The sequence below is a fragment of the Dromiciops gliroides genome, chromosome 2 (assembly GCF_019393635.1).
Source record: "Dromiciops gliroides isolate mDroGli1 chromosome 2, mDroGli1.pri, whole genome shotgun sequence".
NCBI classification, from domain to species: Eukaryota; Metazoa; Chordata; class Mammalia; order Microbiotheria; family Microbiotheriidae; genus Dromiciops; species Dromiciops gliroides.
In genome coordinates, this window is record NC_057862.1 from 249,032,848 (window position 1) to 249,060,700 (window position 27,853).

The 27,853-nt window shown below is 37.5% G+C and overlaps 1 protein-coding gene across 1 annotated transcript in view; it reads left to right on the forward strand.

The window, feature by feature from the left end:
* LRRC9 (leucine rich repeat containing 9) overlaps window positions 1-26,655 on the forward strand; it is a 147,163-nt gene extending 120,508 nt beyond the window's left edge. The window contains exons 29-34 of the mRNA XM_043986519.1: window positions 4,302-4,519; window positions 5,577-5,645; window positions 12,768-12,908; window positions 17,742-17,913; window positions 24,571-24,739; window positions 25,774-26,655. Of these exons, the coding sequence (XP_043842454.1) occupies window positions 4,302-4,519; window positions 5,577-5,645; window positions 12,768-12,908; window positions 17,742-17,913; window positions 24,571-24,739; window positions 25,774-25,813 (809 nt within the window). The 3' untranslated portion in view covers window positions 25,814-26,655. The remainder of the gene's footprint in view (window positions 1-4,301; window positions 4,520-5,576; window positions 5,646-12,767; window positions 12,909-17,741; window positions 17,914-24,570; window positions 24,740-25,773) is intronic.
* The last annotated feature ends 1,198 nt before the right edge of the window (window positions 26,656-27,853 follow it).

Consider the following 27,853-nt stretch of genomic DNA (forward strand, 5'->3'; position numbering starts at 1 on the left):
CCCAATTTAATCATCATTAAGTAGGTTCTCAGTCTCTCAGTCTCACCCAATTCAATCAATTCCAAATCAAACTTCAGGTGCGGGCTCCTGGGCATTCTGCCAAGTCCCATTATTTTATCACAATAGGCATGCTTTTCAGAAATCATTGCCTTTGGATGGATATGGAACAGGATGTACCAAAAATGGGTTTTTAGGCAAGAATATCATGATCTTTGCCCAAAGAATGAATTGACTTCCATCATATCACTTCATCTATCCAAATGCTGTTGCCTTTAATTTCCAGCAATAGATTTAGAAAGATCACTACAGTGTTATAGTTTTCTGTGAAAACTATGGATAAAGAGGTGAGCCTAAAGACAGGAATACCTGAGCTCAAATCTAGCCTAAGACACTTATTAGCTTTATGATCCTGACCAAATCACTTAAGCTCTGTCCACCTCAGTTCCCTCATCTGTAAAATGAGGATAATAATAGTACTTTTCTCCAAGGTTTGTTATAAAGATCAAATTGGATACTTGTAAGTGTCCGAGGTGAAATCTGATTTGAAATCTGATCTTACCAATGCTAGGTCTAGTAGTCTTTCCATTGTGCCACACTATTCCTTTAATGTCCCAGTTTTGTAATCTCAGCATTATCCTTGACTGCTTACTCTTTTTCTCTCCCCATATATCTAATCAGTTACCACATCTTGCCATTTCTACCTCCACAAAATCTCTTGTACCCAACTCCTCTCCATTTATACAGGTACCATATTAGTTCTCCTATATTATTGCAACAACCAACTATTCATTGGTCTGCCTACCTTAAGTCTCCACATCAAACTATCCTCTACATAGCTGCCAAAGTAATTTTCCATAAATACAAATGCAATTATGTGACTCTCGTACTTTAAACTCAAATGTCTTCATATTATCTCTAGGATAATATATATACCCCTCTATTTAATTTTTAAATGCATTCACAACCTTACCCCAACCTAACTTTCCAGCCTAATTGAACATTACAATCCCTCCCACACTTTGTAATAAAGCCAAACTCTCCTCTCTATTTCTCACAAGCAACCCTCCATCTCCTATTATTGTGTCTTTGCACAGGCTGTCCCATGTGCCAGTGATGCACTCCCTCATGACTGGAACCTCAGACTACCTCTCTTTCTTCAAACTCAATAGTTTTCCATCATAGTCATATGCCACAGCTTGTTCAGCCATTCCCCAGTTGATGGGCATCCCCTTAAGTTCCAATTCATTGATACCACAAAAAGAACTACTATATTTTTTTTTCATACATATAGGTCCTTTTCCTTTTTCTTTTATCTCTTTATGGTATGGAACTAGAGTAATGCTGTTTCTGGGTCAAAGAGTATGCACAGGTTTATAGCCCTTCGGGTCTAGTTCCAAATTATTCTCAAGAATAGTTTGATCCATTAATTACTCTACCAGCATTCATTAGTGTACCTATTTTCCCTTCATTCCCTCCAGCATTTGTCATTTCTAGTAAGTGTGAGGTAGTACCAAAGAGCTATTTTTATTTGCCTTTCTCTAATCAATAATGAATTTAGAGCATTTTTTCATTTGACTATAAATAGCTTTGATTTCTTTTTCTGGAAACTGCCTGTTTATATTCTTTTACAGTTTATCAATTGGGGAACGCCTCTTATTTTTCTACATTTGACTCAGTTCTATACTTAGTACATATCTGAGAAATGAAGTCTATATCAGAGAGAGTTGCTATAAAAAATTTTATAACATTTTATTGTCTATAGTATCTTTTAGCAAAATGTAGTTTCCCTGATTATCCCTTTTCATTATCTATTTTTGCTTTTGTTTTGTCTGAGATCATGATTGCTACCCCTGCTTTTTTGAACTTCAACTGAAGCATAGATTCTTCCCCTGCACTTTATTTTAATTCTCTGTGCGTGTTTCTGTTTCAAGTGTGTCTCTTCTAAACAACATATTGTTGGATTCTGGTTTCTAATCTTTTCTGCCATCTTCAGTTTTATGGGTTAACTCATCCTATTCACATTCACAGTTATGATAATTAACTGTGTTTCTTCCTCCATCCCATTTTCTTCTGATTCTTCTTCTCTCTATCCTGACCCTTCTCAAAAGTCTATTTTTCTTCTAACCACTGTATCCTTTAATCTGTCCTCCTTTTTATTATCTCCCCTTCCCCTCCTGTTTCCTATTGGGTAAGTTATATTTCTGCATACAACTGAGTCACATATGTGTGTATATGTATGTATTCTTCCCTCCTTGAACCAATTCTGATGAGAATGAGATTCAAGCATTGCCTGCCAAATCCGCCCCCATTTTCTCCTCCACTGTAAAAGCTTTTCATTGCATACTTCTTTTATGTAAGAAAGTTTTTTCCCATTCTTCTTTTCCCATTTTTCCTTTCCCTTCCCCCCTTCTCCCAGTGTTCTCCATGCCTTCTGTCTATGTAAACTTTCTTTAACTGCCCAAATAATGATAATGTTCTTAGGAGTTGCATGTATCATCTTCCCATAAAAGAATGTAAACATGTAAAGGAATGCAACTTTATTGCCATAAAGGATGACCAAGAAAAGATCAACATCTACCAATTATATTCCTACTCTTGCATCTATACAAAATCTTAATGAGATTCCTCTATCCATGAACTGAGAAGATTCTTTATAAGAATATTACTTGGAAATAAGTAGGTTTTTGGCAAAGGATAGTTGGCAGGATACCACATATTTGACTGAAAGATATAGGAAATACAAGATCCCATTGTGTTGTTTGTTTGTTGATTATAAAAAAGTATTCAGGGGCAGCTAGGTGGTGTAGTGCATAAAGCACCGGCCCTGGATTCAGGAGGACCTGAGTTCAAATCCGGCCTCAGACACTTGACACTAGCTGTGTGACCCTGGGCAAGTCACTTAACCCCCCATTGCCCCACATACAAAAAAAAGCATTCAGCTCAGTAGAACAAAATGTTGCCCTATAAATTCTTTTGCAAAAGAAAAGGTGCTCCCATCCAAATATGAAGATCCTGATTCCTTCAAAGATGTAACACCAGAAGTAACCTTCTTTACTTCCCCTTCTGATAATAAATATAAAGGGAAACATAAAAACATGGAGAATATATGCTTCCCAAAAGTATTTGCTACTGTGACAGAAAAGATCCAGAGTTGAGTCCAGGTTGAAGACATGTTACTTATGACTAGTGAGAGCCTACACATATTCTGTTTGTAGATGTGTGTTGATTGCATCAAGCTTCCAACTCATTGCAGAAATTCCTAGAAGAAATTTTCCATCAAAGTAGTTTGGCCTTGGGCGGCTAGGTGGCACAGTGGATAAAGCACTGGCCTTGGATTCAGGAGAACCTGAGTTCAAATCCAGCCTCAGACACTTGACACTTACTAGCTGTGTGACCTTGGGCAAGTCACTTAACCCTCATTGCCCTACAAAAACAAACAAACAAACAAAGTAGTTTGGCCTTTTCATCCACACAAGAAAGATCAAACTGACAAAGAATGTCTATTGCCTAGATTTCAACATGCATCTTAATGGAGTCCCAACAGAATGGCTATCTAAACAGATAGTAGATGGACAATGAGCTGGCCCCAGAATTGAAAAGGAGGAGTAGAGGGAACTGGATTGCTTTCAGGAAATTGCAAAGCATTTTTACTGACCCCACACTTTTTATAATAGCAAATGTCCATCTTTTTTTTTAAAAATTACTTTTATTTATTTCATCAAATGTTTCCTAATTACATGTAAAAAAATTTTAACCATCATTTTTTAATGAGTTCCAAATTCTCTTTTTCTCCTTCCCACCACTCCCCTCTCCTTGAAAAGGCAGTGAATTTAATGTTTATTATACATGTGAAGTCATGCAAAATATATTTCCATATTAGCCATGTTGCCAAAGACTGTAAGCTCCTTAAGAGCAGATACTATTTTAAATTTTGTCTTTATCTTCAGTGTATTGCACAAAGTAGGCACTTAATTTTTTTAATTGGATTGTGTTGTATATATAGTGAGAAATATCATTGGAAAGATATCATTCATTGTTAGTAAATATTTAAATTAACTACTAACTATTTAAAACGAATAAATTTTATGATGATAATGATGGCTGGTGAATATCCTAGACCATTTTTCTCTATTTTTGTGGACATCCTTACTTTATGATTTATGTTTGCTTTATCCAATGGCTTGGGCTCTAATTTTGATTTTTCAAAAATATACCTGTGCAGGAAAATATCTAAACAAAAAAAGATGAGAACAATTTGAGAAATTCCACAGAAACTTTATTCCCATTTGATCTTATTGCAGGCAATGAAATCAGTCAAGTTGAAGGACTTGACAATTTGCCAGCCCTTCAAGAATTGGTATTGGACCATAACCGCATCAGAGCAATTAGTGACAGTGCCTTTGTTAAGCCTAGTGCTCTTGTGGCACTTCATTTGGAAGAAAACAGACTGCGAGAACTTACCAATTTGCAGCCTTTGGTAAAATTAGAAAAACTATTCCTAGGATATAACAAAATTCAGGTAACTGGATATTTTCTTTTAAGTCTTAACCCCATGACATAAACTTTCCTGTATAGGAAACTACTACAGGAACTTTGTAATGAGTATTTTGTCCATGTTTCATTTTTTACCTATAGAGTGTATACATTTTATTCCATATAGATACTCTGTGGTGCATATCAATGCTGTAATGGATCTGTGATCTCATCTATGCATGTATATACTCTATCCATTCATCTATCCAGACTGAAATCCATTCATACTTTTCCATACTGTCCTCCTTTAAACCTTCCCTCTGGAGGCCCACACAACATATCTCTCTTCCTTGACATTGCATAGATACCTGTAAAGCATGTGGACTATTGCTAAATGACCCACCCATCTTTTGTTGGTTTCTGGTCATATGTTTCTGCCAATGAAATCAATCAGGTTGAATGATGCAATTAAGAAATGTAGGGGAAAATAAAGTTCTTAGTTCCAATAATTATCCCAGGGTTGCACTGATGCCTACTTTTCCTTACATTCACCACTTCTGTCCATCCCCCAACCAGCTTACAAAGAAGTATTTTACTTGGCAAATTTCTGGAACTAGCATCTATAGTTTTGATAGTTTTATTCTTGGATAATGCATAAATCCAGTCCAAAAACAAAAAAAGGTATGCATGGGAAGAGTTTTCTTCTCTCCCAAACTGGTCAGTGAACATGAAGCGAAATAAGAAGGTATAAGAGAAAGTATTTGTGTAGTGAAAAAAACACAACTAGTAGCCAGGAAAGCTAGATTTTAGTCTTAGATCTACTACCAGCTATCTATGTAACCTTAAGCAAGTCACATAACCTTTCTGTACCTCAATTTCCCTATTGTAAATGAGAATCTAAGAAAAGGTGATTTCAAAATTCCCTTCTGGTGATATCCTGACCTGATAAAACCATATTACATAGCTCTATGACTACAAAGTCTAGTTTCCACTGAGTCACACTTCTTCACATGCTGTGTCTATTTCAAGTTTTCTAAACTAACTAGTTATATTTGAAAATATCAGAACCAGACAAACAGTCATTTGTTGTTGTTGTTTAATAGGAAATGGCAGAATTGGAAAAGCTTGAGGTCATTCCTTCTATCAAAGAACTCACAGTGTATGGCAATCCAGTGAGTATATTCTTTCTTTTTTGGCATTGTTAATTAGATCCAGCTCAGAGAATCTTTAAACATCGACAGTTAATTTCAGGAACAGTAGGAAGGGCCTCTTTGCCTTTTCCCAAAATACATCCTCAGCCATTGGAGTGTGCCAGAATGACTTTAACAGAGCTTTTCATTGCACAATTAAAGATAATTTTTACATGCAAATACCTCTTGGAAGGTATAGCTAAAAGAAGAATTATTCATGGGGGATTAGAAGAATGGAAGGAGGAACCAATGCAAAACAGATTTCTCTGGGATTAGAGGCTAGGACACTTTCCCACTAAGGAGCCCCTTATGGTTACCATAACATGCAAACCAAGTTCAGTCCAAAAATTCAAAATTAATTTTCTTAAAAATTGTTGCCCTGAAACACTTGAATTTTTAACAAAATTTATTTTTTAAAATATAAATCACTATAATGGGTAGAATTACATATAGTGTTAAGGGTGGAATAATGGGCAGCCAGGTGGCACTGGCCCTTGGAGTTAGGAGGCCCTGAGTTTAAATCCAGCATTAGACACTTAGAAGCTGCTGTGTGACCCTAGGCAACTCACTTAACCCTGACTGCCTACAAAAAAAAAAAATTCAAGAAGTTCTAAGAAGGCCATCACTTGAATTAGTTCAGCCACATTGCTTCTAACAATGAATTCAAATCCTTTTCAGTTAAGGAAAAGAGCTTTTCTTTGGAGAGGGAATATGGGTAAATTTTGAAACATGAAATCCCTTCTAGGAATAAAGAGCACATCTGAGTAGAATATGCAGTGGGAATACTTAGGACATCACGAGAGCACTGACCATGGGAGACGGGGGCAGAAAGGAATGCTATCAAGTGTTCTGGAGGAGAGAGCTGATGATTTTGCCCAGCTCTGCATCACTTAAATCCAATTCACTTACAAGTCAAGATATTACCTTCCTGATGTCATTGGTCCTCTTTGAGAACGAAGGACAAACAACAACAGTTGAGTGCCCAACACAAACTTTCTATGCTTGCAAACCACAAATGCAAGAAATAATAAGAGATCTTGCCTTAATTTTCTCCTCTTCCTTTACCACATGGCCTGCTGCTCCCAGGACCCAGAACTCAGATTAGTACCATGAATAGAAGAGCATAGAATATTTGTGGATTAAATTGGCATTTGTGGGCTAGCTGGGGTATCTAGTCACCAATTGTTTAAAAATGAACTTTTGAAACACAACGTCCTTACAACTTAACCAGCAGATGAGGAAATTCATTGTTAAGACAAGTCAACAAACTTGTAAGTGCATACTCTGTGCCAAGAATTGTGTTGAACTCTAGGGACATACAAATATCTCATCCCTTAAGAAGTTCTTATTCTCAACAGGGAGGAAACATGCAGACAACCATGTATCAAAAAATGTAAACGGGGGAGACTAGAAGCAACCACAGAAGGAAGACTCTAAGAGTCTCCCTAGAAGTAATTCAGGGCTAGAAACTTGGCAAGGCATGATCAGCAAAGAGCCTGAGTGAAGAGGATCAGTCAGGATGGTGCATTGAGGAGAGTGTAGCCAGCCAATGGCCTGGGAAACAACTGAGAGATGGAGGCATTAGAGGTGACAGTGAGGACTAAGAACTGGGTTACAGACTGGAAGGCAGAGTGAAAGATGAAATGATAATATATGATCAGAAAAAAATAATTTCAGAGTTCATAAACATGGATATAAAACACTTGTGGGTAATGGTAAGATATGGGTATAACCATCTCTGTGTGTAGCTGAGGGATAGTAGAGGAATAAGGGAAATTGAGGAAATGGGAAATCAGGGGATTCGAAGTTTCAGAATATATGTTGAATTTCTCTAATATTATGGCAGGATTTGAAGAGGAGAGAAAGATTAGGAGCCAGGTATTAAACTCACTAAGGAAGGGAGAAGAATCCTGTGTATGTAACAGCAAGGTTACTGAGTGATAGTGGGAGAAGAGCCTAGAGGTAGCAATGGGGGAGAAAGGTATTCAGACTCCTCCACCGTGACCACTGGGGGTATGAATGAAAGTGCAGCAAGTAATGGAAAGTGTGGCCGGGGAGGCATTGTCATCATGAGGGAGCCGGGTCTTATTCAGTCAATACTGGCACTGTGCTAAGTGCTGGAGACACAAAGAAAGGATATAATATAGCCTCTGCCCTCAAGGAGCTCATAGTCTAAAGGGAGAGACAATATGCAAACAGCTATATGCAGTCAAGCTACACAGAAGATAAATAGGAAGTAAGCAACACAGGGAAGGCACTAGAATTAGGAGGGATTGGTAAAGGCTTCCTGTAGAAAAGGGGAGTTTAGTTGGGACTTGAAGGAAACCAGGGAGGCAAGGAAGCAATGAGGAGGGAAAACATTCCAGGTCACTAGTGAAAATGTCCAGAGCCAAGAAATGGAGTGTTTTGTGTGAGGAACGGAAAGGGGGTTAGTGTCACCTGATTAAAGAGGACATGGAGAGTGAAGTCAGGTATAAGAAGACTAGACAGGCAAGAGAGGTAGGACAACATTTGAGGGACTTTTATTGCCACACAAAGGATTTTATGTTTGATCCTGGAGGTGATAGAGAGCCACTGGGATTTAGTGAGTATGTGGAGGGGTGAGGAGGGGTGACATGGTCATATTTGTGCTTTAGGAAGACCATATTGTTGGGGCAGCTAGGTGGTGCAGTGGATAAAGCACTGACCCTGGATTCAGGAGAACCTGAGTTCAAATCCGGCCTCAGACACTTAACACTTAGTAGCTGTGTGACCCTGGGCAAGTCACTTAACCCCAATTGCCTCACTAAAAAAAAAAAAAATAGGAAGACCATGTTGGCTGAATGGAGTATGAACTGGAGTAGGGAGAGACTAAGGAAAAGACAGGGAAACCAACCAGTAAGCTATTGTAATGACCCAGGCATGAAGAGAAAGGGGCTTATTTGAGATATGTTACATAACTAATGCAGAAATATGTTTAATGTGATTGTACATATATAACCTATATGAGATTGCTTTCTGTCTTGGGGAGGGGGGAGGGAAGGGAAGGAAGGAGAAAAAATTGGAACTAAAAATCTTATGAAAACAAATGTTGAAAACTATCTTTACATGTAACTGAGAAATAATAAAATACTTTTATGATTTAAAAAAAGAGAGATGTTGCAAATCCATAGGCTGTGGCAATAGATTAGATATGGAGGTGAGAGGAGTCAAGGATGACACCTAGGTTGTAAAACTGGGGGATAAAGAAGATTACCTTGATGGTAATGGAGAAGTTAGAAAGAGGAGATTGTTTGAGAGGACAGAATGAATTCAGTTCTGGACATGTTGAGCTTAGGCTATCTACAGGACATCAAGTTCGAGATGTCTAATAGGCATTGGAGATAAGAGATATTGGAAATCAGAAAGGTTAAAGCTGGATAAGTAGATTTGTGAATCATCTGCATCAGGATAAGTGAATCCATGGGAACTAATGAAATCACCAAGTGAAATAGTATAGAGAGAGAAAAGAAGAGAGCCCAGGACTAGCTCTTATTGGGATACCCATGGTTAGAAGGAGTGACTGTTGTGGGAATGCAGTGGGACCCCAAGAAATCCAAAAGATTCCAACACCCTATGAGGTGTGGCAAAGCATGACCTCAGTACACTGAGAAACAGTACCAAGGTCTGTAAGATGATATGCAAGACATAGGTGGGTGCTATATATCTTACCAATGCCCCATTATTCCAAAATCCCCTCCCTGTTTGCATTTCCCTCCCAGTTGCTTTGTAATTCCCTCCACTTTCTTTGTTTTGTATAGATACAAAAGACCAGGTCTTCTCTTACTCCAGTGGGACAGTTCACCAAGGTGATCTATTCCCTGGCCATATTCCTCCTCATAAATCTCTTTATTTTACAAGATTTGTGATGAGCCTCCAATTCTTTTGGTGAGCCAGCCCCCCAAACCAGGTCTGTAGTCCTCCCAAACATGACATGGATGAAGATTCAGTGAAGGAGACTAAGGAGAAATAGTCAGTTAGGTAGGAGAAGAACCAGGAGTGAATAATGTCCCCCAAAAATATAAAGAAGAGAATACCAAAGAGAAGAGGGTGATCAACAGCATCTGAGGCTGCAGAGAGGTCAAGAAAGATGAGGGTTGAAAAAAGACCATTAGATTTGGCAGTTAAGAGAACATTGGTAACTTTAGAGAGAGCAGTTTCCAGTTGAATGATGAGGTCAGAAGCCAGATTATAGACAGTTAAAAAGAGAGGAAGAGAAGAGGAAGTGGAAATGATTATTTTAGACAGCCTTCTTGAAGAGGTGAGCCACAAAAAAGACAGGAAAAAAATGGGAAAATCATCAGTGGTGATAGAAGAATCAAGTGAGGGTTTTTTGAGGATAGGAGAGACAGGAAGGAATTGAAACTGAGAGAATGGACATGACAGAGGGAGCAATCCGCCAGAGGAGACAGCATGGAATGAGATCACTTGTGCATGTCAAGGAGTTTTTCTTTGGAAAGAGAAGGATTACCTCTTCCATGTGAGACAGATAAAGACTCAGAAATCATCTGGGTAATATGAGATGAGATGAGAAGGAGGACTGAAGTGGGAACTCTCAGTGAATGGCTTCATTTTTTTTCCAGTAAAATATGAGGCAATGTTCTCAGCTGAGAGGGTGGGGGGATGGAGTACCATGGGAGACTTGAGGAGGGATCAAAAGGTTTGGGAAAAGGGGCAACTAGGTGGTGCAGTGGATAGAGCACCAGCCCCTGGATTCAGGAGGACCTGAGTTCAAATCCGGCCTCAGACACTTAACACTTACTAACTAGCTGTGTGACCCTGGGCAAGTCATTTAACCCCAATTGCCTCACCAAAAATAAATAAAAAATAAATAAAAGGTTTGGAAAAGATGCTGCATTGAGTGGGATGGTGAGATAATTAAGGAGGCATAGAAGCATTGCCTAGAATCAGTGGGGGCCCAGTTGAGATTGTGTAACAATAGTGGACCCAGAATAATTGGGTGATTTTTCTCTATCTTCGTTCAGTAGTACTTGTGGAGGAGCAAAGTCATCATATGGTAGGAGCAATCCAAAGAGGAAAGTGTAAAACTGAACTGATTCACCAAAGGGTCAAGATGAGGAAAGGAGAGTATGGCTAGCATAATGGTGAGGACCTCACAGATAACTGAGAGAGCCAAGGAATTAGAGGTCATGGTTGGGGACAAAGAGGGGACGGTATTACCAAGTATTAGAAGGCAAGGGGAAAGGTGGAAAGTCAGTAAATTATGATCAATAAGGAAATTTCAGTTCACTGGGGTGAGTGGTCCATTTGTAGATAATGTTTTTTTGTTTGTTTTTTAATTTTTTTTTTTTTAGTGAGGCAATTGGGGTTGTGACTTGCCTAGGGTCACACAGCTAGTAAGTAGTAGATAATGTTTTGTGTGAAGCTGAGCTGAGGTGGAGTAGGACAAGGAAAATGAGTAGGTTGAAGAAATTAAGGTGTTTGAGAAAGTGCTTATATGTATGTTGAAGTCCCCTGATATGAAGGCAAGAGTTGAGAAGGAGGGAAAGATATGAGCCAGGTACTGAATTCATTGAGGAAAGAAAAGGGATCTATAGATAGGAGCTACCAGGATGTTGATAGGGTGGTAGATGTGGATTGAATGGACCTCAAAGGGGTTAATGAGTGATCCTGGAAGAGGGAGACCTGGAAATGTTAAAGGGAAACAAGAAATATTCCAACTTCCCTACTCAACCAGTTATATGGAATGAAAATACAACCAGTGCTGGAAAGGGCAATGAAGGAGACATCAGAGAGGGAGTGAGAGCCATAAGACTGAAAGAATGAGAAAGGAAAAGGTTTAAGATAAAAGCAAGTTTGTTACCTATGGAACAGTATTGCAAAGGGCACCGGGGGCCAAAGAATGCCACCTTTACCCTTGGCCATTTGTGCATACCATTACTCAGATGGAAGTGCTTAATTAAAGCCATATTCTCTGTGGTTACCAGAGTTAGACGATCTTCTGTCCCTCAGCTCAAGCTCTGTGAAGAAGGCCACTTTATATAGGGGATTGTGGATTTGCAGATATGCCCAAGCAAAATTAGCTCTAAGCCTCCATTCAGGCTCATTGCAATTGCTTTTTAGTTGTGTTTTATTTTCAGTGAGTGCTAGTCACATGACTTTGGCATAAATGGAGTTGGTCTTCCCTGAAAGCAGATATACACAAGTAGGAATGATGTATGAAGTATTTTTATTCAGCAGTAGATAAAAGGCATATAATAACTACAATGCAATGCAAAATAAAATATTTAAACATCTGGTACATAGCTGCTAATCCTTGACCCAAATCCCCTACATGCACTCACACATACACATAATCAGGACCCAAGAGATTTAGGACATACATAGTCCAAGCCCTTCTTTGAACAGGAAGAAAATGCAGCTATCATTCCCATAGTGTTCCGCTAGAGATTTTCTTTAGGCTGGTCATCAATTGCAGCTGGAAGAATTATAGAATTAGGGTCTTGGTTCATTCAAGTCATGGGAGTTGTATCAGAGGATCTGGTACGAGCTAGAACTCAGGAAGTTTGATAGTGTCACTGTCCAGTTGTTGGCAAACATCTGTGATTGCTGCTTGCCTTGGTGTATCCCGTTTCAGAGCTAGCTCAATGAAATGAACAGCCAAGTTCTCTCCAGGATAAAACCACACAATTGTCTTCTTGTTCTGCCCCACCCTCCTTGAGATTGCTGATTCTTTCATTTCCCCTTCACTTCTTATCACCACCACGAGTCCCCCTCTGGAAGGGGTGAAGAGGATCAAGCAAAGTGAGAGTGAAGGGTGGGTTATAGCAAATTGATGTATCATTACTAAAAACAAATGTTTTCAGGAGAGCCAAAGACTCTGAATGGAAACCTTGATAACATTTTCAGAAATTTAATTTTTTACAGCATAAATGAGTTTTGAGAATGATTTGATAATTAAACTCTGTTTAATTCAGTAAACCCTTAATAAACTTCTGCCATGTGAAAGACACATTAACTAGTTTTCACTTGTGATGCCTGTGATAAATTTGCTTCACTGACATGATTAAATTTTTAAATGAAAGTGATTTTAAAAGACATTTTGTCATTTTTACCTTTTCTCAGATTTCTCGTAAAATTACACATCGCCATATGCTGATATATCGATTGCCTAACTTACAGATGTTAGATGGAATGGCTGTAAATTATGATGACAGAGCAAGAGCTGAATTTCACTTCGCAGAACCCCAATCAAGGAAAAATTCAGTAATGATTATTACTATTTTTACATTTTTAAAAGTATAAATCATAATCAAATGAAAGTTTGGAAAATGCTCATCAAATAGATACTATAGTACTAAAATTCACCTTCTTTACAAGTCTTCTGGTCATGTTTAAGGAGAGCTTTGTAGTTTCTTTATTAGCAGTTGTTTCATTATTGACTATCAAAGATAGTTCAATCATTTGTGGTGACATGGTTTAACTTTAGCCAAGTCATTTACATTGGTGTGCTTTCTTCCCAGTGTGAAAGGTGATTGTAAGAGGTAATAAATGACTCTTCCCACTCTGTGGTAAGAGAAAGGACTATGACAACTTATTTGTTGTGTGTGTCCTTCTAGTTGATAAAGGGGACGTGGACTGAGGAGTTAAAGAGCCATAGAGCTCATCATTAGGAATTCTTTCCCCACCCATCCCCATCTGACAGTGGAAAGTGGTTAATGTATGTGTTTGGGGGGAATGGTGGTTAAGACTTCCTTCACATCAAGGAGGATGCACTTTCATCGTCGTTCAAGATACAAAGAGGAGAATTACAGAGGTATGAGCTATTAATGAATTAATTTCTTAGTTCTACCTTTAAAGGGATACCTAAGTATAATGACACTATTATTTTTTATAAAAACAAAATTATTCCCCTTAGTTACATTTAGTATGTTTTTATATACTTTATAGAGTTGTCATCCAAGCAGCCTTGTTCTTTAGGGGTAATGAAAGGACAGGAGTTCCCAAGGAACAAGATGATTCCTGAAGCTAATGAATTACAGTAATAGTTTTGCAGAATTTCACTTAGCAGCCTAGAATTTAATCATTTTACTGCTGCTTTTAAGTTATTGTTCAAAGGAAGTTAAATTTTAATGATTTATTTTACCTGAACGCTATTCTTATTTCTAAATTACTTTAAACTGAAAATAATTAGATCTTTATTGGCAAGGACTTGGACTTGATCTCACATATGCATTGATAGACTGATACTGGTAAATTTTTTAAAGAATATAATCTGTTATGATATATATTTGATAGACATCATGAGGTACTTGATAGAGGACTGGTCTTACAGTCAGGAATGCCTGGTTCAAGTTCCACTTCTAACACATTCTAGCAGTGTGATTCCAGATACTAAACCTCTCCATAACCTAGGAGATACTTAATTCTAGAAGTTGCAAAACAGTTGCCAATATGCAATGATATAAAGGGAATTTACTCACCAGGAGCTATCTATATGAATGATTTCATAAGTCCAGACATACCATAAAAAGATGCATTATTTAGCAAACTAATTTTCAAATATCATATCCATAAGTATATGCATGTGCCTATATTCACAAACATCCTGACTCACCACCACAATCTACTTATACTGAATATCATGTTATTTATAAATGTATTAATTCATATGTACTTACAAACTGAAAAGCTATCTCATGCTCTGAGATATATCTAAACTTTCTTATTCAAATAGCAAGGATATCCACACACAAAAAGACATAGTCCATAGTCTCAATGAACTTAACCCAATTTACAATCATGAAAAAACGTTAGCTCATTTACAAAGCTACATACAAACAAGTACAAATTAAATTAGTATGAAATTACTGCCTAAGTACTGAGAAAAGGACTGAACAGAGAAGTCAAACAGTAAACGTTTAAGTACACACTAAGTTTTAAGCACTGTGTTATAAGCATTAGGGATACAAATATAAAAAGAAAAAAAAGAAGGATAATACCTGCCTTAAAAGGGCTTACAGTCTAATGGGGGAAGACAACACATACAATAAAACTGAAAATCAGGAGGGGTGGGTGAAGAAGGTACCTGGCATAAGCACAATGGAAAAAATCAGGGAAGTCCCAAGATAATGCAGCCAAGTGAGAAATGAGATATTCTGAGCTCTGGGAACATTTTTTTTTGTGGATGCAATGGCTTATATGAAGGGGGAAAGAGAAGAGAACAAACAAGTCACATAACAGAGATAAGAAAAGACTGTTTATGAATGGTAAAAGATAAATAAGTTTGGGGAAAAGAAGCAGCAAGGGCATCCTGAAATAAGACAGACTTGGAAAATTTCACATTCTCCTCTTTTTTAAAATAATGCCACTATATTGCCTATGCAGTGATAAATCATTTGGGGAAAGTTCTACTAAGAATATCACTTAGGTTTATGAATTCCAGTCCTCTTTATTGTGACCAGGTGATTGCCTTCATAGGGAAACTACTGTTATTTTTCAAGATCTGTTATAATCTATTAATAGATTTAGAAATGACAAAAATCAATAAGAAATCCCTGATCACACCTGTTGCACCACAGGTGGGAAAGCATGACTTGGCACTGTTGAGAAGTGCAGCTAACCTGGGGCAGGAAGGCCTCTTGGTCTACCTAAGACTGCTTGGCACTGGATTTGGAGTCAAAAGGCCTTCATTCAAACCTCAGTTCTACAACTCACTACCTACATGATGTTAGGCAAGCCATTTAACTTTTTTCTGCCTCAGATGCCTTCTTTGTATAATAGAGATAATGAGATAATACCTAGACTCCCTAGTTCTCAGGGTATTTTGTTGTAAACCTTAGAGTATATATAAATATAAACAGCAGTACCATAGATAACTTGCCCCTCTAGACACACCAGGAGGGCTCAAAAGTAAAATTAAGCCATGGAGTAGTAGGCTCTGAAAGTCCAAAGTCAGAGTTAGAATGAGAAATATGGCCAAGACAACTAAAAAGCAGAGTCAAAGAATGCTAGAGTCAGGATCATTGTCCAAAGCCAAGATCACCAGTTAGGCCACAAGGAATAAAACCAAGCACTCATGGTAACTTACCAGTTATATAAAAATTCTCCAGAAAATTGTCAACATGGATGATTTTTTTGCCATTACAAATATGGTTAAAACTCAAAATTTCCTTTTACTTTGTCCCTTCTAGATGTTTGTTTTGTTTTACATCTGCAATACATTTGTTGTTCAGTCACTTCAGTCGTGTCTGACTTTGTCAGCTTAATAAAGTTAGGGAAACAAAATAAAGTAATATCTTTAATAGAATCCTGTTTTCTACTAAGTTCAAAAAAAAGCAAACAAACATTTATTAAGCATCTATGGAGTTAGATGCTGGAGATAAAAAACAAAACTGAAATAATCTGTCCTTGACCTCAAGAAGCTGACATTCTAATGGGAGTGATAAACAAGTATATATAAAATAACTACCTGATGAATTGAGGGACACAAGCATCTCAGGGAAGAAAGGAGAAAGTCAGGAAAGGCTCCATGCATGGAGCAGAGTTTGGGAAGGGAACAAGGTACTCCAAGAGTAAAGGTGAGATGAGAGAGACAAAAGGTGGGAGACAAAGGCATGAAGAGGGATGGTGTATGAGGAACAACAAGAATACCATTTTGACTGTATCAAAGAATGCAGAAAAAGGAGTAAGATATCATAAAGGTGGAAAAGTAGGTTGGGACCTTAAAAGTGTAACAGAGAAACCTGATCCTAAAGGATTATAGGAAATCACTGGAGTTGATTGAGTTTGGGAAGTGATATGGTCAGATGTACTAATTAACTTTTGCAGCTGTTCAAGAGGGGAAGGGAGGCAAGACAAGGCAGGGAGAGAACCACCTAGGAAGGTAGCTGTTTGAGTCAAGAGAAGGTAATGTATTTGAAAGATATTGTGAAGGTAAAAACCATATGTGGGGTGAGGGAGAATGAGGAGTCAAGCAAAAGGCTAAGGTTTTGAACTTGGGTGACTAGAAGGATTGTTTTACACGCCCCCCCAAAAAAGTAATAGGGAACTTTGGAAGGGAAAAGTGGTAGGCATTTCTTGGGAGCTCAGATCATGAATTAAATTTTAGATATGTTAGATTTGCAGTACCTGTGGGACGTCCAATTTGAAATATCCAGTAAACAATTTGGTAATATGCAACTGGAATTCCAAAGAAAGACCAAGGCTGAATATGTAAATTTGGGAGTCTTCTGTATAGAGATAATTAAACCCATGGGACTAGAAGTCAACAAAGTAGCTACAGAGGGCCCCAGAATAAAATCTTAGGGTACACCAAGGGAGGAAGGAGGCATATGTAGATAATATTAAAAGGTGTCACTAACTATTTTCATGAAAATAAGAAATTTTAAGAGACAAAGTAGAACTTCATTGTATGGGGTACAAGTATTCAGGGTATGGGGGAAAAGCATTACAAAGGGCAGGAGACAAGATATGGTGTGTCATGTGAGTAACAGCAAGATTGCCAGTTGACTGGACTATAGAGTAAGGAAGGGAGATTAAAAATCAGAAAAACAGTTTGGAGCCAGTTTGTAAAAGGCTTTACAACATAAGCAAAGAAGATGAAGATTGTTTTTATCTTGTTCCTTATGACAGAATTGAACTTTTATCTATTTTGATCATTTGTGTGGACAAACACAAATTTTTCAAGTTTGTCATTTGCAATATATTGTAGTTTTTAAGGCCATATGAGAAAGAAAGAAATTAAAACACTTTAACATAAATAGATTTTTGTGCTTTTATTTCAATTTTCTATTTTACTATGGAAATGGAAGAGAAACTCCCATCCAGAGGTGACTGGGAGAGTGGGGATGGTCAGTCTCAGAAAATGTGTATTTTTATAGAACTAGTTACAAAGTAGTATCTGTAATAAAGTTTTTTGAGTCATGAAAGAAGTTGGAAATTGTCACCTAAGGTCACCCCACCCCAAATACAAAAGGCCTACCTCTCTAAAGGCTTGGGGTCAGAAATACCTATTACATAGGTTTATAGGGAGGACTAAACCTGTTAACCAGAGCTTTGGAGATGAGGCATTTTTAATTGTTTCATTTTATTATGTAGTTTGTTCCTGTTGCCAGCTCTCCAGTGGACTGTGGACAATATGGTCAAGCGAAAGCTCCTCCCATAAAGATAACAAATGTAATTCTGCATGAAGGAATAAACCATTACCTCGGATCTGACTTCACATTTACTCCTGTAAATGAAGGTATTTTGCCCAGTGAGTGTAATAAGGGTGAGTGTAATGAAACACTTCATTTTTTAAAATCTCACTTCCATTTCTTAAAGGTACTTAGTACTTTACACTACTGAACATTTTATATTTGATCAAGTTTTGTATGAGCAGTCTGAGTTGGAAGATTCTGAAATTTGTTGTACTTGTGCAAGATACCATGAAAGATGGAAACAAGAGGAATAACCTTGTTCAAGAACCCTCTTATTACTGACATCAGATGTGACAAAGACAGGGAGATGTATGCTTCTGAGAGTGTTCCCCACTGTTATAGAAGCACTAAAGTTTAGAATCCAAGTTGAAGAAGGATTCCCTGGACATAACAAGGTCTCCAGAGGTTCCATTTATTAATGACAATACTGCTGATCCCATCAAGCCTCGGATCATTGCAAAGATTCACAGCCATTCAAGAGTTTGACCTCACCACAAAAGAAAAATCAAGTGGATCAAGAATGCCTGTTGTCTAAACTATGATATACACTTGAATGAAAATGTACCTTGGACAGACACTGCACGTGGATGAGTTGATCCTAGAAACAAACAGGCAGAAGAGAATTGGCTGGATTATCTCTGAAAACTGTTTACAGCTCCTTTAATGACCCCTAAACTTCAGGCAGAAACAAAGGTCCATCTTTTTAATACTAATAGTTTGATGATGGTATTGTATGGATGTGAGTCACCAAAGAATTAAAAAAACAAGAATCACTCAGAAGGCAATGGAAAGACTCATGGTTGGTGTGAGCAGGCTATAGAACTTAAGAAATTATAATGAAGAAGTAGAATAAAGGTTGTCACCAAAGAAGCACATGACCAGGGGGGAAATATTGGCCAGCCACGTGGCAAGAGTGAAAGATTATGAGTGGACAGCCCATGCACTCCACTTCATGATGTCAGAAGAAGAAAAGGAGGGGCCTCAACATGTCAAGTCAATCCCCTGACGTGAACTTATGGAAGGGAATGGACAAAAGTTACACAGGATAGAGAGGTATAGATGAGTTGTGATCTGCATCACTGGGGAGGATAATCACATCTCTTGGGTGACAGACCCACGTTGAGTGTGACCAGGGACAGATTGCTTCCTTCACCTCTCTGGGTCTCAGTTTCCTCCTTTATAACATGAGGGAATTAAATATAATAACTTCTGAGGTCCCTCCCAGCTTTACTTCTCTGATCCTATGATTCTGTGATCCATTTGAATACTTGTGCTTGGAGTTCTACCAAAACATTTGAATATGAGAGCAGCACATTTGCTCACAATTTGAGTTTTATGATGTATCTACAATTATTTCATGACTCGTGTTTTTTCATTATCCAATTTTGGATGGGGGAATAACGCCTTCCATGGTTTAACCTGAAGACTTATTTGGTGGGAAGAAAAATTGAGAACTGAACATTTCCTATTAGAGGCCAGAAGCTTGTGACTTATTGTGAAAGGCTAAGTTAGTGAAATTAGTGATACAGAGATGTCCTGGATAGTGAGTCAGAGGCAGTAGTTAGTATCTAGACCCAATCTATTAAAATTAAATTTAATACACATAAATATAAAGGCTTACATTTTAGTTCACAAAACCCAACTTCACAAGCACAAGATTGGGTCTTCATGGCTGGCTAGAAGTTTGTCTTAAAAAAAAAAATTCAAGTTTGAGTGGACTTCAACAGCATATGATATGATGACCAAAAAATGTTACTATAAACTGTGGGTACTTTGAAAGAAGCATAGTATCCAGGTGATAATCCTACTGAACCTTACTCTATTTAGATGACATCTGAAATACTGGGTTTAATTCTGGTCATTCCAGATGCTGGAGAGGATCCAGAAGAAAGCCACCATCACAGTTGAAAGGACTTTGAGATGATGCCAGGTGAGGATCACCTGAAGGAAATGGAGGTGATCCAACTGGAAAAGAAAAGCTATTGGTAGGCCATGGAAGCCGTCTGCAAGTGTTTGAAGTACTATCCCATGGGAAAATGTTTAGACTTGTTCTGCTCGGCTCCAAAGGACAGAACTCAGAGAGATGGGTAGGCAGATTTCGGCTCAATAAAAGGAAAAATTCCTTAAAATGGGAAGGGCTTCCTGAGGAGGTTAGGCTCACTGGAGATCTTCATGCCAATGTTGGATGGACCTTTGTTGAGTGTATTATAGAGGAGATTCTTGTTCAGGTGAACATTGGACTACGTGGCCTCTGAAGACCCTTCCAACTCTAAGATTCTATTACGTTCTCATTTTTATTCTAAGATCAGAAGCACAAGTTGGTACCAGAACCAAAAAGCATCAGAGGAGTGAACAAAGTCCCAGTCTAGGTGTCAGGTTGAAGGGGTAAATATCAAGTCAGCAAAAAGGTTCTGAATTTCTTATACTTCAATCTTCACACAAATGTTCCATGATTGCTTAATCCATTGATAATCACATCCGAATGACCCATATGCTAGCTGTTACGCTGAGGGCTAGAGATACAAAGATAAAAATAAAATAGTCCGTGACTTAAGGATCTTACACTATATCTTGGGAGACAACATGACCTAAATCTGTGATACTATATATGTGTAACAGTAACTCTGAACTCACTCTCCCAGACCAAGGCTGGCTATAACTCCCCCTTGGTGCTGCTCAGTGCCCCCCAAGTAGTCATGGGCTATCTTTATATGTTGCTTTTTGTTCAAGCCCCCATTCTAATGTGTTCTCTCACTGATAATTGCTAGTGGTTAGTGCCCCAATTCCCTTAAGCCAATTATTGTCAATTAGCTGTTACAAAAAGATATAGCAAGACTAGAAGTACAAACATTCTCTGTCTCTCCCTGCCAATACCGGAGATACATTCTTCCCTATACCCCCTTAGTCACTGGGGAGAATGAGTTCCAAGAGTATCGTTTCAACATAGCATTCACCCCTATCACATTCAGTTCCAAATTCAGCATGGCTGAAGAGTAGATAATACTATTGCACAAGCCTGGGCAAGTCACTTGAGATTTCACTCCTCACCATCTGGCTTACAGAAAATCTTCACATGGACTCCAGCTCCTGGACATTCTTGACTTTTTTTAGAAGCTCACAATGTCATAGCTAACTCTGATTCCTTTCACCTAAAACAATAAAGAATGAACACAAAGATGCAATAAGAAAAAAGTAAGAAAAAAACAAAACTCAGAAGCTTATATTGGCAGGCCACATGTCAGCCTCAGGGAGGATCTGAGACCTTTCCTGTTATATCTTTGTCTAACTGGAACAAACCAGGCAAGAAAAAAGCCAACTAAGGACATGGTCCTGGCTGACCACTACCTGGCCCTGGCTCCTTAAGTGAGAAGATAATGATGGATTATAGACATGGTTGGTGTAGTAGCACCCTTGACAGAAATAGGCAAGAAGGCTCAGAATTCACCACATGGTTAGTGAACTTTAACCAGTTACAGAATATCAGAGCATGTTCCAAATTCTGTGTAAGGATTGCATTAGCCAAACATGCTGTAAATGCTCATAAGGACTGGAATCATCATCTTATGAAAAAATAAAAACAGTAATGGGGGGGGCATGAAATGAGCAATTGGAATAATCAAGAAAAGCCCCACTAGGAAGTAGCATTTGGACTGAGTTTTGAAGGAAACTAGGAGTGAGGAGGGAACACATAGAGATAGGAGATAGTTTTGTGTAAAGAACAAGAAAACTAGTTTGGCTGAAAGAGTGAGGGAAAGAGATAAGGGTACTAACATGTATACTAAATTGTGACCAGGTCGTGTGGGGTTTTAAGTGCCAACTAGAACACTTTATATTTGATCCTAGAGATAATAAGTCACAAAAGTTTATTGAGCAGAAGAGTGGCATGTGCTTTAAAAATATCACTTTGGAAGCTATTTGGAGTTTGAATTGGATGAGAGAGAGAGACTTGGGGCAGGGAGACCAATTAGTAGACTATTACATTAATCCAGTCAACAAATAAGGAAAACTTGAACTAAGATGGATAGATGGATGGATGGATGGGTGGGTGGGTGGGTGGATAGATGGATGGATAAATGAATGGAAAAACTTTTACCAAGCACTTCTTATGTGCCAAGTACTTTGCTAAGCACTAGAGATACAAACAGAATAGGGAAATAGTCCCTGCTCTCAAGGAGCTCACATTTTAATTGTGGGAGACAACATATACAGGAAGGCTCAGCTGCAAGGGGGATGTCAAGGAGCCTTAGGATGTATTAGGGTAGTTAGCAATGTCTAGGGGTACGCAGCTTGTAGCCCAAGGAGAAATGATAAGACCTAGTGGTCCATATGGAACAGTGACAGGGCAGATGGTAGGCTTGATGGTCCTCTGTATTACTGAAAGGACCATAGTTGGTGACTTTCTTTCAATGTCTGGATATACATTTCCCATAGCTAGAAAGCTGGAGGAACTCGGCCCATGACTATTGGAAAGTTGGGAGAGGACCTAAGACTCAGACTAGCAAAGGGGCTCTATGTTTCCCCCAAAGCAGGTAATGGGATTGAGCATCCATCCAGAAGGGGGAAGGAGAAGAAGGAGTTTGCAGGAAAGTTAAAGGGAAGGACTCAATGGAGAACTTATGCCTCTCTAGTGTCTGTTAGGATCTACTGGGCTGAAGAAGGGTGAGGGAAGTGCTCCATAAAGCACCTCTGTTGGTCCTTCTGGCAGGCCAGTAGGATATGGGCATTGGGCAGGCTCAGGCAGAGGAGAGCCCCAAGAGAGATCTGGGGAAGGAAAATTAGAGGTATCCCCATGGTGCTTGCTCCCTTGGCCCCTCCAGCAGCCCAGTGGGATTGGCACCACAGGGTGGTGGCCATATGAGTGGAGGGAAAGATTTGAAAGATTTGGATTTGAAAGATGTCTTGGAGGAATAATTAACAAGACTTGGCAGTTGATTAAGATATTTGGGAAGAGAGAAAATGAGAAGATAAAAATGGACTACAGACATGGATGGTATAGTGCTACCCTTGACAGAAACAGGGAAGTTCAGAAGAGGGGCTGATTTTAAATGAAAAATAATTAGTTCTGTTTTAAATCTTATGCATCCATAGTTCATCCAGTTCAAAATATCTAATAGGAAATTGACAACACAGCACTGGAGTTCAGGAGAGTAGCATTATATTAATCTGAGTTATCTGCATAAAGATAATTAATCCTTTGGGAAGTAATGCAATCACAAAGAGAAGAAATGTAGAAAGAGAAGACGAGAAGGCATAGGACAGAGTTTTTAGACACACCCGTAGTCAGAGATCCGGGTATGGAAGATGATCTAGCTAAGGAAACCAAGGAGCAGTCTATCAGTCAGGAGGAGAAAACCCAGAGAGGAGAAGAACATCTAGGAGGACCTTTGTAACTTTAATAACTTTGGAGGGAACAATTTTAGTTTCATTTTAACTATCCTAAGCCATATTTGCCCCTTTAAAAAGGGAGGGAGAAAAAAGAAAGTGGAGGCAATGACTTTGAAATGAGTTTAAAAAGTTGTTTAACTTTTTCTAGGTGTTTGGCTATGAAAGGAAGGAGAGAAATAGGACAATAGCTTGAAAGGATGGTAGAGTCAGGTGAGGAGTTTTTAAGGATAGAGAAGACATAGGCATGTTTGTAGAAAGCAGGGAAAGAACCAATAGATAAGGGAGAGTTCGAAGCTTGGAGGATGGAGGATGACTGTTGGGGGCATCTGCTGGAGGACATGGGAGGGAATGAGATCAAGGATAAATGTAGAGGGGAAACTAACCCCGTCTTTCAGCTCCCCTTAAATTAGTTGCAGCTGGATAGCTTTTTGGTTTCATTTTTACCAGTAGCATTGCCCTCTAAGGCAACAAGATGTTACTAAAACCAGTTTACAAAAATAGCCTGCCCCTGAGGATGGTAATCTGAGGTAGAAAATAATCTTGCCAGCATTAATAGTATCTTTTTAAAATTTTAACTTGGCATTCATCAAAAACGACAATGATTTACATATACAAAGAAGAACAAAAAAAGAATTGCATATGAAACTGTAAATCTCAATAATGTATATGGCTCAGGTTTTTTTCTAAGTATATACAAATTTTAACACAGTAATTCCAATACTGACCTACTTGTCATTTCTTTCTAACATTCCCTCTGATCTCTTATGTGTATTTTATAAATGTTTCATTAATGCTCTTTTCTTCTTTAGCAGGACATCGTTATTACTACTCTCTACACCCCTAAACAAGCAAAAATGAATACCTTCCCTTATAAACAATCAAGAATAGTCAAGAGAAACAGATTTCCTCATTGGCTGTGTTAGATAATGTCTGTCTCATTCCCAACCTATATAATACATTGCCTTTCTTATCAAGAGGTGGGATGTCTTCTGGGATTGTGTTTATTCATTGCGTTAATTAGAATTATTAAGTCTTTTCTTTACAATATTATAGTCATGTTTAAATTATTCTCTTGGTTCTGCTTTTTATTTACTCTGTATCAGTTCATACAAGTCATCTCAGATTTATCTATCTCCTTTTTAGTCATATCTTATTGCACAATAATATTCCAAGTGGTAATGGTATATTAAAATATTCATTGGGAGTATGTAATCTAGAGTTAATTATAGAAGAATGTTATATTATACATATACATATAAGAATGCATATATTATATAGTGTTTCTCTGATAAAAGCAATAAAGTTGTTTTTATTATTTCAGCAACATGAATTCTGTATTTCAGACAAAAAAGCGAAGAATGCAGGAAATATGACAAATAATCCTCGTAGCATCCACGCAGAAATAACTTTTCAGCAGCTTAGAGGAGTAAATATTTCTCCAACTTTCATGTCACAACAAAACATCACTTCTCGTTCTATACAGATGTACCAAGGCAACCGAGATGAAGGAAGGTAAAACTGTACATTAAGGGGCTTGAATTAGATTATCTCTAAGGTCCCCTTCTTGCTATAAATTCTATAGTTCCATTCCCTTAAGTAATAAGATTTCCACTAATTATTTTTGTCATTACTCTTTTCTAGTAGCACCCCCACTTTCCATTTGAATTGTACTTCATGCAACTAAGAGTAAAGAGCAATGAAATATGGAATTCCCCAGATTACATGACTTTTAAATAAAAATAGGTAACAGGTCACAGAATAATTAATTCACATAATTCATAAAGAATTTAAAATTTACCGTGGTAGGGTACAATGGAGTTCTTAGTTGAGGGGACTATTGGGAAAAAATGCCATGTATATAATTTTCCAACTTTTTCTTTAAAATGAGCTATTATTCTAGCATATTCATTAAGTATAAAAAATTGGTCCCTCTCTTACAATTACAAAAGAATACATAAATTCAAGTCTGGGATTATGTGAGGTAAACGTTTGGCAAATCTTTGCAAATCCATACCAGTCTTAGTTGATAACACCTTTATTCCACCCTGTTCTATATACCTGACTTTCTGTGTCAAGCAATTTATAAAACTGGTACAAAGATATAGAAATAGGAGATCAATTATATACTGAGATGATAGACAGACAGATAAGTAGATGGATAGTAGTTTTAAAAACATAGACAGGTAGCTTTATGTGGGTCATCACATATGTTAGAAGGGCCTTGTTAAAACAGACCCCTGCCTAAACATGGAGTAAAAGCAAAAACAAATGCTTATTTGTAAATAGGAAAACAACAAAACAGAGCAGCGGCAGCAGCAACAAACACCACCTAACCTCAAATTCAAATTAGTTTATAGTGGAACTAAAAATGGAAGCTAGACTTTTTCCCACACTTGGATATGATTTTTTATGCTTCTTTGAAGTATTTTACATGCCTCATCAAATGGACCATGTCATATGAATTATTTAATTATTTTTCTGCAAGTAAGTTCTTAAATAAGTAAAATCTAAAGTAGCATGACTAAGAAGTATTTTATTTCTTACAGGATGCCTGCCAACAACTTTTCCAGACAAAACCGAATGTAATTTGCAAAAGAAAAATGAACATGAACCAAGAAATCTAATTCTGTTCAGTAACAGTGTAAATAAAAGCTAGCAGATAGTGGTGGGTGATGGAAAATGTGAATAAGCTAATCATGGTACTGGTGTTAATAGAAAAACAGCATTAATATGCGGATATACTTCTCTAGCTCCATATAACAGTGATCTCAATCTCTCCCTTAGTGGATTTAATTTGCTAACACCTCATACTTTGAATACAGTTGTCAAGAATTGTACTCCATATTTGAACTTTAAAGAGAAATCATGAGTTGTTTTACATCTCACATCATCTTTAAAAGGTAGACATGAAAAGAAATCACAAAGCAGAGTCAAGCTTTTAGCTCCATGCTTAAGGCATAGAAATAATATTCTGGCCAGACACAACTTAGTGAAAGATAACTATAGGAAATAGCTGACTTTGAATTGTAATGTGTATGTACATACATATATGCATATACATGTGTGTATATATTATGCGTGTATGTATATGTATATATGTGTGTACATACATACTCACTCATTTAGGGCTTTGTAAAATCCAAGAGAATGTTCCTTGTCAAACACAGCTCCACTTAAAGCAAGATGATCTCGTTGTTTTCAGATGCAGAATTGTGTACACCAGTAAGAACCTGATGTTTGCTAATGAATCAGTCACTGGTTTATGCCCTTAAGAAAAAAGAGAAAAAGCTTGATGGTGGTCCCACATGGTCAATTGGCACACAATAAATAATTTCAAGTTCCAAAAGAACATGCTTAATCTGGGTGTTAACCTTCTTAAAATTTTATTTTTAATGATAAATTCCACTTGAAATGGTTTTTAAAATATATTACATAAGGGGCGGCTAGGTGGTGCAGTGGATAAAGCACTGGCCCTGGATTCAGGCGTACCTGAGTTCAAATCCAGCCTCAGATACTTGACACTTACTAGCTGTGTGACCCTGGGCAAGTCACTTAACTCCAATTGCCTCACCAAAAAAAAAAAAATTACTCAAAAAAAAAATAAATAAAATATATTACATAGCACATAATTTAAAACATAAATTAAATCTATCAGCTACAGGTTTTGAACCTGTGGTAGGTTTTTAATTTAATCATTAAAATAAGTTATAATATTTCTATTTTTTATTTTGAAATACAGAAGCTTAATTACCCTAGCATCCGTGGGAAATTCTGTTGGTTAAGCACTGGATGTGATTTTCACAATATTCTCTGTTTACACAGAATAAGCTATTTTTACTAAAATATTTGCCATTTATAATCTTACAATTTAAAAAATAATTGGCATTGAAACTATTCTAGAAGTAACAATTCAAATGATATGTGAATAATGTAATTTCTTTCTAAGGCACTGCATATTTGTAATATAATTCATCTTACTCTCAGAGTATCAAGGATAATGAAGAGATCAATTATTCATTATTTAATGTGTGCTCATTCTGTGTATTTTTGAATCTTAATGCTATTTACATGGGAGTAAGACTATTTTTTGAAAAAGAAAAAAATGCAGTACCAATGATATCCAGGAGGTGTCGATATTGCGCTTTGGATTGTCCAAAGCCAAGGCCAACTACTTAACAGCTGACTAAAGAATTGCAACTACAGAAATTTACATTCTTGTTGCTAGATGGCTACATTCTCTTTTTACATGTATGGTTGGTAAATAATTGGAGTTATTATTTTTCATTGAACTAAACTCTGTCATTTCAGGTCTTGTTGAATTTTTAATTACATATTTATAGCTACTATGGAAAAGAATATTTTAAAATACCTAACAACTTTGTTGGAGCATATTGATAAAAGCACTGGATTTGAAGGTTGAATATCTGAGTTCACATCCCAGCCCTGGCACATTCTGGGTTTTAGGCCTTGGGAAAATCACTTCATTTCTCTTGGCCTCAACTTCCACATCCATGAGATAAGGTGGGGTGGACTTGATGAACAAAGGATTTAACAGCTTCCTTTTTCTATAATGTCATCTACGAAATAAGACAGTTTTGTGTTAAGTTTAAAATAGTGCCATAGGTA